This window comes from Sapajus apella, unplaced genomic scaffold (genome assembly GCF_009761245.1).
Source record: "Sapajus apella isolate SASKATOON/1434 unplaced genomic scaffold, GSC_monkey_1.0 scaffold60, whole genome shotgun sequence".
Classification (NCBI taxonomy): Eukaryota; Metazoa; Chordata; class Mammalia; order Primates; family Cebidae; genus Sapajus; species Sapajus apella.
This window is the reverse complement of record NW_022437000.1, coordinates 12,836,124-12,846,026: the sequence shown is the minus strand read 5'-3', so window position 1 is coordinate 12,846,026 and position 9,903 is coordinate 12,836,124. Positions and strand designations below refer to the sequence as shown.

The 9,903-nt window shown below is 52.5% G+C and overlaps 1 protein-coding gene across 15 annotated transcripts in view; it reads right to left on the bottom strand.

Annotated features, from left to right (window-relative positions):
* Positions 1-9,903, bottom strand: part of ATP11A (ATPase phospholipid transporting 11A) — a 179,599-nt gene that overhangs the window by 14,166 nt on the left and 155,530 nt on the right. For 12 of the 15 annotated variants that reach the window (XM_032246256.1, XM_032246250.1, XM_032246251.1 and 9 more), the window contains exons 23-26: positions 8,737-8,796; positions 7,844-7,971; positions 4,884-5,019; positions 4,386-4,409 (exon numbers count right to left, since the gene is read on the bottom strand). In XM_032246256.1, the coding sequence (XP_032102147.1) occupies positions 4,386-4,409; positions 4,884-5,019; positions 7,844-7,971; positions 8,737-8,796 (348 nt within the window). The remainder of the gene's footprint in view (positions 1-4,385; positions 4,410-4,883; positions 5,020-7,843; positions 7,972-8,736; positions 8,797-9,903) is intronic. The other 3 variants (XM_032246252.1, XM_032246254.1, XM_032246263.1) reach the window with 1 other exon arrangement.

Sequence of the window (9,903 nt, the reverse complement as noted above, 5' to 3'; positions counted from 1 at the left end):
GGACCCCTGAGGACCACACACCCGCCTGTGAAGATGGCACAGTGGACCCTAGGACCACGTGCGTCTCCACTGCACATGAGGCACAAGCCACAAAAAGGGTCTGCTCCCCAGACCCCCTGGCTTGGGGAAACCCCTGACTGGAAACTTTATGCCACGAGAACTGCTTTCCTTCACTGTGGCCCATTTCTAGTTTGTGGGATTCTGTGAACTGTGTCTCTCAGGGAATTTTATTTTCAAAAGAATTAAAAAGCTGTAATACAAACGTCTTTTCTTCAGAACTCACTTGTGACCAAAACAGTCTACCTATCATCACAGCCCCAACTCAGCTGCGGTGTGGGTGTGGGCTGAGTCCTCCAACACGGCCAGTGGGGTAACATTTTACTCGCAGATCCTAGAAAACAGCATTTGAACTTTTGTAGTGAACACCGGCTTCCTAGGGCCCGATCCACACATCCTTGGTTGGAATTGGGCCTCTTCCTTTGGGCTGGAAGCACAGGCCCAGTGTCACTCAGCTCTACACATGCTGTAGTTCTTGGCCGGGGCAGCCTTGTACCCAGGGAGACGCCTGGCCGTGGCAGAGACATTTCTAGGGTGTGGGGTCTGCTAGCTTTGGGTGGGGGTGAGGAGCTGCCGAGTCACAGGATGGTGGCCCGTGAGGAACACCCGGCCCCAGTGTCAGCAGAGCCAGGGTGGGAGGCCTGCTGTGCTCTCACCAAAAAGTACTCTCTCTTCTTGGCTTCGCTTCTGGGGCAGAAGACTTCCTGACTCTAGGGACAGTTGTGGCTGGGCAGCAGCCTAAGAGCGCGTGTGGCCAGCACGGTGCTGGAGGGCGAGAAGCTGCTGTGCTGTCACTGGAAGCCAACGCTGCAGGCCAAATGGTGAGGGCAGCTTTGCACCCAGACAGGCACATCAGCTGGACCTGGAGGAAAAGCCCCTCACGCTGCCTGGCTCTCCTCTTCCTCCCCGGGCCCCGCCTTGGCCACCCCAACACAGAACTCTGAAAAAGTTGGAGGGCAGCAAGACACGAACTGGAGGATGCCCTGTCAAGCAGCATGTGTCACCAACAGCGCCAGAGGTGACAGCCACGGCCAACTCACACAGCCTCCGCAACTTCCCCTCTCCCTGCTGTGGGCAGAGATACTGCCTCTCTACGCTTCCTGCTGGGGCTCCTTGGGTCTGGGGGTCATGGCAGAGCTGGGATGGGGATGAGGCCTCCGGGTGCCTGCCCTGCAGAGCGCATGGGCCACAGCTGTAAGCTCAACACAGAGCACAGCCACGTGGCCCCGGAATCAGGCATTTCGGTCAGGGCCCCGAGAAGTGCTGACCCCTCACTGACCTGTGTCCACATCCTTCGGACGTGGTTCGCCGTGGAGCTATTGTGAAACACATGTCTGGAAAGCCCTCTTATTCCCTTGGTTCCCTGAAGCGGGGGCCCCAGGTGAACTGCCATGATGTGGTTTGCGTTGTCCTCACCCAGATGTCATCTCGAACTATAATCCCCGCGTGCTGGAGGGAGGAGGTTGGATCACGGGGGTGGACGCCCCCGGCCGACCTCAGGACAGTGAGTGAGCTCTCCGGATGTGTGAGAGTGTGCAGTGCTTCCCCTCCACGCGCTCTCCTGCCACCTTGTGAAGAAGGTTCTCGCTTCCCTCCTGCCTCCCGCCATGATTCGAAGTTTCCTGAGGCCTCCCCAGTCATGTTTCCTGTACAGCCTGCAGAACTGTGGGTCAATGAAACCTCTTTTCTTCATAAATCACCCGGTCTCAGGTAGCTTTTTAGAGCCATGTGAAAATGGACTAATACGAAGGGTTTATTACAATTGCTGGTCGTTATTTCCCATTGGATTCTGGGGGTGGCAGGCACCCCTGGGATACCACTGGGACACCAATCTTCTTTCTCAAAGGGCTGTTCACAGGAACGCCTTTTTTCTAAGTGACATCAACACCATCCCCGGTGAGGTTTGTGTTTCGGACTTCCGTGGGACCCCACCCTCGCATGACAGGCACATCTCAGCTGAGAACCTGAGCAGCCGAAAGCCTCAGTCTCTCAGGCAGAGCTGCCTCTGGGGCTGGCCACCCTCCACTGCTGCAGGCTAAGCTCCTTTCCCCAACTTCCTCCCTCCTTTAGGATGAGTATTCCTATAGCAAGTTTTCTGCTCAAGCCCTCAGATCCAGACCGACTTAACTTTTATGTGTAAAACTCTCCCAGGGCAAGCGTAACTTGCGCCTTCTCAAGGTCACGGTCACCAGCAGCACCCACTGCCTCCTCCCCTGTGCAGATCCTGTGCCTCCCAACCTCGCCCACACGCGGACCGCTCATGTCTCAGCTGTTCTCACTGCTTTCCACGTCTATCAAAGCACATTCCAAGCATTTAAACGTTTACCTAGGAATATCCTGCTGTTCAACAAATAACTGTTGTCTTAGCATTCTCATTTGTGGCATCAAAATGAGAAGTTCAGAAAATGCTCCACTGGTGAACTTGTGAAAAAGGTGTCCACAATTCTATTGTTTCTTTAGGGCCACACAGAATCTAGAACATTCCTATAGAATAAATTAGGTCTTTAAAACAAAGCAGTCCTCACCTACTAACAATCAATTCCTGAGGGCCTCTGCACTGTGACCCCGTCAGGAGCATCCTGGTTGGAAGGGAAAATTCTCAGGGGTGAGCTCCCAACCCCCAATTGCTACCTAAGGACCAAGAGGGCTGTCAGCCACTAGAACTGCCCTCGGGTTCCCTGAGTGCTGGCATCACCCCGGGGGTGAACTGGGTTCTGTGGGGGCTCAAGGTACCTTCCAGGATGCAGCTGGGGGCTGCAGGGAACAGCTGCAAGAGCCCGGGAAACAGGAGCTAGTGAGCCCTCGGATCCCAGGAAGGGCAGCAGAGCCACCGTGCCCACTGACTACCAGGTGCAGCCACCTGGGGACACGTGAGGGCTCCAGGGACCTGAGAAGGTGGAGACATTGCAGAAGCCCTGCTGGGAAGGCCAAGAGAAGCCCCTGGCACTGCCTTGCCAGCACCTCGTTCAGGAGCACGGCCGGGCAGCCTTCCAAGGACAGTGGCGGCCGTGTCCTCGCCCCCGAAGGGGTGCCATCTCCAGGGGCTCTTGGGAGGCACCTTCACATTCATGCTGAAATTCGGAACCAGAACAACCCGGAGTACACACCCGGCAACACCATGAAGTTCCGTGCTGGACATCTGGGTGTCACCAGGCCCTGCCCCTCCGGAGCTGACCTGACCCTGCTCAGGGTGTCGAGTCTGTCTGACCCTCGCTTTCCTCGGCCTCCACAGGCCTGAACGTCCAGCTGAAAGGGTGGCTGTAGAGGCCCAGCATGACGCTTGTGAGAGAAAGCCGGAAAACCGAGCCTGGGACAAAGGGGACCTGCCGTTGCTATTGGCAGGTGGCAGGCGCCTGGCACCTCTGTGGGCAGGACACTAGGGCTTATCTCTTTTTAAGGTCTATGGAATCTCAGTGCCCAGGACACTAGATCTTAGTTCTTTTTAAGATCCATGCAAGATGCTTACCTAAGCCCAACCCGGAGGAAAATCTTATAAAAGACACCAAAGAATCAACAGGTAGGCTCTATTTGACTATGTTCATGGCCCGGTGGCATTCAGGAATTATTCAATTAAAATAAACTAAGAGAAAGAATACATTCTAGAAAAATGTAAAGTTTTTTGAACACTGAAATAACATTTGAATGGATTCTCAAAATTGACCTGGTAAAAACGGATTTAAGTTATAACGAAGGCTAACGGTGGTGTTTAGCAGTGAGAAACGAAAGCGACTAGGCAGGTAAATGGCGCACAGGACACGCGGCAGGACTGTGGTGTTTGAACCCAGCATTCTGAGGGGCAAACACAGAGGGAGAGGGAGGTCAGGCTAAACAAGAAACGAAGCAGAGTTCTGTTTAGGAGTCACCCAGAAGGGGCTGCTGAAGAGGGACCTTCTCTGAGGTCAGCACTGGTGTTTGCTTGTTCGGTTAGCTAACACCTGGGACGTTGAAGTAGGGATGGTCTCTGGCATCTACTCAGGGCCTGGCACGGCTCTCAGGCAGCACAGGTCCCCCGCGGGCCTCCCACACCTGCCTGTGCCGCCTTTAACTTAAAGTCGTGGGAAGCTCCCATGAATCCAGGCAATTTGGAGCACATCCCGGACTCGATGGCCAACCCTGACAGGGACACTGCGGGGACAGGCCAGGGACGTGCCCAGGATGCGCACGCACCCTCCTAACACAGAGCGAGCTCCAGATGCGAGGGCAGCAGCAGCTAACAGTGTTTCTACCGACAAAGCACACAGGAAGTCACGTGTGAAAATATTTTCGAGAAATATTTTTTTTTTTTGCACTCCAAAACCACGGAAACGACAAACCCACAATTGTCTTACCATATGTGTGTTGGTAGTCATTATCTGAGGGTGGGAAGGGAAGCCAGCGGCAAAAAGAAAAAAGCAAGATACAAATAAAACAAACCCCTAGGGATTAGGCAAACAACCAGAGAGCCGAATGTCCGTTAGAAAACTAAACCAGACTCACGTACAGTGCTTGGGGAAATCCTCTAACACGGGCTCACCACGTAACTGACTACCGCGTTAAAAAAGCAAGGTCTACGTGGCATAGGTACCACTAGGTAATCGCTGAGGGTGAACTGTAAGTTACACACATAAAGTCTGAAAAACCTCAGCAGGACCTTTCCTTAACAGCGACACTGAGTACTCAGGTAACGCCATCTTTGAGCGGCCCGTAGCTACGCCCAGGTGGGGAGTGACCCCATCGGGAAGTCGCAAGGGCTGTACTGAAATAATTGCTTTGAAAAAATAAGCATATGGGCGCAGCAGGGTTTATTCCTAAGCAGCTAAGTCAGCGCGACCAAGCTCCATACTCACCTGCCCATTGCTCGTCACGGTTGTGTTTTCAAACATGAAATAAGCACCAAAGAAGAACACCAGTGCGTCAAACAGTCCCAAGAGCGTCCAGTAGATGAACACGCGCCAGCGCAGCAGTGCGTTCTTGGCGATGTCCCTGTGTGACGAGAAAGGTGCACAGAGTGTGTCCTCGAGAATCCGGGCCCGGCGCCTCCCCGAGCTCTGGGTGGCCACCCCTGGACACTGTCTCCATGTGATCACATGTGCGCGGGCAGTAAACATCAAGTCTGTGCTCTGGCCACAAATGCAGAATGTTCGTCACAACCAGCTAAACTTACTAGGCACTCATGTCCTTGGCTAACTTTCATTTGGTTATTTTCTCTCTCACATTCACTGCAAGATCGTCAGAGGCAGAGAGATGCTGCCTATCGTTACAGGCAGAGATGCTTCTGGTTCTGAAAGTAATGAACACGGAACACAAGGCACACACCTGACATTCACCAAGCTTGCAACCACTCTTGATGTGATACCTTACACCTGTTCAGAGAGAGAATGTGCAGGATTCCCTCGGACATGTCTAGAACAGCATAGGCTCTCCTATTTTGTTAAGACTTATTCCCAACTATGGAATATGTACAACGAACTCAGAAGTTTGCCTTCTTATCGCCGTCCTTAATCACCTACACTGATTATTTTTGGGTCTGAGCTGTCAAGATCCCATAGACTGGCCAAATATTATGATGAGGGCAGTGAGGCTCATGCATGGGTCCTGCAGATCCTGGGCAGGGGAGTGAGTGGTCTTCGCTGCGGCGGTGGATGCAGGAAGCATACGTGAGGAGGCTGCACAGACCTGAACACACACACAAGTGTCACGTACACACACGCAGGCATGTGAGGCTGCACAGACCTGAACATGCACACGTGTCACGTACACACACCATGCATGTGAGATTGCACAGACCTGAACACACGTGTGTCATGTACACACACACACGCGAGGCTGCAGACCCAAAAACACACACACGTGTCACACACATGTGAGGAGACTGCACAGGCCTGAACACGCACACGTCACATAGACACACAGGTACACATGTGAGGAGACTGCATACCCAAACATGCACACACGTCACATACACACATGTACACGTGAGGTGGTTGCACAGACCTGAACACACACACGTCATGTACACACATGCACACGAGGAGGCTGCACAGACCTGAACATGTGTGTCACACATGCACACATGAGGCTGCACACGTGTCACATACACGTGTACATGAGACGGCACAGACCCGAGCACACACACGTGCCATGTACACACATGCACACATGTGAGGCGGCTGCACACACCTGAACACACACACACGTGCCATGTACACACATGCACACATGTGAGGCTGCACAGACCTGAACACACACACACGTGTCACATATGCACACTCATGTATGAAGCTGCACAGACCTGAACACGTCACGTACACACATGCACACGTGAGGCTGCACAGACTTGAACACACAGTCACATACACACACGCACATGTGAAGAAACTGCACAGAACTGAACGTGCACACTCATGTCATGTACACACACGCACACGAGGCATCTGCACAGACCTGAACATGCACACACGTCACGTACACACATGCACACATGAGGCATCTACACAGACCTGAACATACACACACACATCACGCAGACACACGCACACGTGAGGAGACTGCACAGACCTGAACAAGCACACATGTCAAGTTCACACACATACACGTGAGGCTGCACAGACCTGAACACACACATGTCACATACACATGCACACGTGAGAAGGCTGCACATTCCCAAACACACACACATCACATACACACGCACACGTGAGAAGGCTGCACAGACCTGGACACACATGTGTCATGTACACACATGCACGTGAGTGCAGGCAAAGCTGGGTGATTTGAATGGGGGAAGGGGTGAAGGGCGCAACATCACTGGATGTGATGCTGGACTGCAGTCACCACTGAGGGACACAGGATCGGGGCCCACGGAATCTAGTATTTCTTACAGCTGCAAATGCATCTAAAATTTTCTGAAAAATAAAAGTTTAACTTACATGGTTTGATTGTGTCCCCACCCAAATCTTTTCTTGAAATGTAACTCCAATAATCCCCATGTGTCACGGGAAGGACCCTCTGGGAGGTAATTCAATCACAGGTTTTTTTCCCTTGCTTTTCTCATGATAGTGACTAAGTCTCACAAGATCTGATGGTTTCATAAAGGGCAGTTCCCTGCACACACTCTCTTGCCTGCCGCCGTGTAAGACATGCCTTTGCTCTTCCTTTGCCTTCCACCATGATTGTGAGGCCTCCCCAGCCATGTGGAACTGTGAGTCCATCCATTACACCTCTTTCCTTCATAAATTACCCAGTCTCGAGTGTGTCTTCACAGCAGACGAAAATGGACTCAAACAATTTAGAAGACAATGGAAGACACTAACATACGGAATCTGCCAGAGACCTTGGGGGGCATTTCTGAAGAGCAGAAAAATATCTCTTCCATACCACTAAAAAAATAAAAACCTTTTGGGGGAAAAGACACACTGAAGCCAGAGCCGTTAGTTTTTCTTTATCCTCACTGGATGGAACACACATGGTTTTAAAGAATAACTTAGGTCACAGGTTTCCTGGGGTCACAATGAGGAAGACGCCCGTACCGTGGCTTCCTCAGGACCATCAGAAAGCTCGGGAAAGTGCAAACTGGCTCCACAGAGACGCTCCAAATGCAGCGTAAACCATCCAGCGGGACTGGAGGAACCTCCGTTTGAACTATGCTGCTTCCAGTTTACACCGGCTCCCGGCCAGGCAAGAAGTCAGCAGATACCGAATGTCTCTGGCCCTAACTGAGGTCTGCCAGGCGTCGGCTGGAAGAACCACCAGAGCGCTGCCTCGCCGTTCTCTCTGCTCTCAGGAGGGGCTGTCTGGAGGACAGTACCTGTACAGGGTCGGGTCTCTCTTGAGCACCTCGATGCCGACGTGCTGTTCCATGAGGCTGTACAGGAGGATGGGGAGGGAGGTGAAGCTGATGTTGTACAGGGTCAGATACGCGGTGTCGTACAAAGTCTGAAAGAGGAACGTCGCAAGGAAGGGCACCTCAGTGCGTTTTTACAAACTTTTTGGATCTTTAGATTAAATATATTTATTTGCAAAGAATCACAAAACAAGCATAAAATGCAACTGAAATGCACAGAAAGACCAGCACTTTTCAAAGCTGAATGACATAAACTAGGGTCTGTGATATACACTGTGATTTCAGGATGAAGGCTGCAGCTGGCGAAAAGCCCAACACTGACTCGTCCCATTCTATCAGCACTAACTCCAAGAAAAAAAGGGGAGGGAAAGTCATGTAAAACGTCAGCGATTCTGATTGCTGTCTTCAAGCTTCAGTGTCTCGTCCCAGTCACTTCCCACAAGCGTACACGTGACAGGAGATGTCTGTCTGGGGCAGGTGCCCGGGGAGCCTTCACCCCTCCTGGATGGGAACTGTCTTCTTCCCCTATGGGCACATTGCACCCATTAACGTGCCAGTGCCAGGTGGCCCACGCCCATGAGCTGGAGTTAATCCTTGCAGTGGTGTTGGGAGGCCTGGCCTGGCACTGCTGGGCCCTGGGGAGGCCACATCATCACTGGCCCAAAGCTCAGAAGACCTAGAGCCAGCCAACTCCCTGGCACTGTGGCCCCCGCCCTGTCCCTGACCCTTCACCCCTGCCTGCTGCTGGGCGTCCTGGAATGCTGCTCATTCCCAAGTCTCCCCTCCCCCTGGCAGCCACCCCTGGGGGAAGGAAAGGAAGACTGAGACAGCCTGTCCCTGAAGACCCCAGGACTGACCTGTTGTGAAAACCCACAGAAGAACTGGTATAAAAACTGGGGGAAGATGAAGCAGACGTTCTGAAAGACAAGGCACAGCGGTTAGTTCAGAGATGGGGCCGTGGGAGGTGCCACCACCCACCAACGTGGCCTGCCCACGAGGGAGAGCGATCCCCGCGTGCCCAGCTTTCTACAGAACAGCACCCATGGGCTCTGGAAAGCATTCTCTTATTTCAGGGGCAACTGAAATGCACATATGGCCATGTTCTGGCCGCTCTGAGGACAGATAACATAAAGGGGAAACCTGTCAGCTCAAAGAGGACAGGCGGCAGTGCAGGTTTCAGTATCAACAGCAAAGAACTGAACGGCATCACGGATCAGGAATTCTAAAATACCCCTGCCTCAGATGTGACACCCGCTAGGTTCTCACCGCCGCCGCACTCAGTTCTGTAGATGGAAGGAAAGCACTAGGGGTCTCCTCCTGGGCACAGCAGGCCCTCCTCATCCTCGGGGGCACACTCCCAGACCCCGGGGGGATGCGGAAACTGCAGATGGTCCTGAACCCTGTCTACACTGCAGATGGGTATGTGTGTTCTGACACATACATCCCATCATCACATTTAACTTATAAAGTAGGTGCAGCAAGAAAGTAACAACAGCACAGAATAACTATAACACAGCATGATAAAAGTGACATGAATTTGGTCTTGCCCTCTTTCTCAAAATACATTATCATGCTGTATTCACCCTTCTTCTTCTTGTGATCTGTCAACCTGCTCACTGAGACAGCTGCAGAGTGACTAAGGGGCGGGCAGTGTACACACAGTGTCACACGCTGGACAAAGGGACGAGTCACATCCCAGGAAGGACAGAGTGGGACAGCGGGACACTTCATCACGATGCTTGGAATGGCATGCAATTTAAAACTTAGAAATTGTTTATTTCTGCAATTTTCCATTTGACATTTTTGGGCCTGGGTTGACTGTAGGTAATGGAAACTGCAGAAAGCAAAGCCATGGCTGAGGAGGGATGTCTGCAATCAGATTTCCTCTCCTTCCTGAGAGGGACGGCTGGGGCGGGGGATGGCTGCAATCAGATTCCCCCCTCCTTCCTGACAGGGACAGTTTGGGGGGATGGCTGCAATCAGATTCCCCCCCTCCTTCCTGACAGGGACAGCTGGGGGGGATG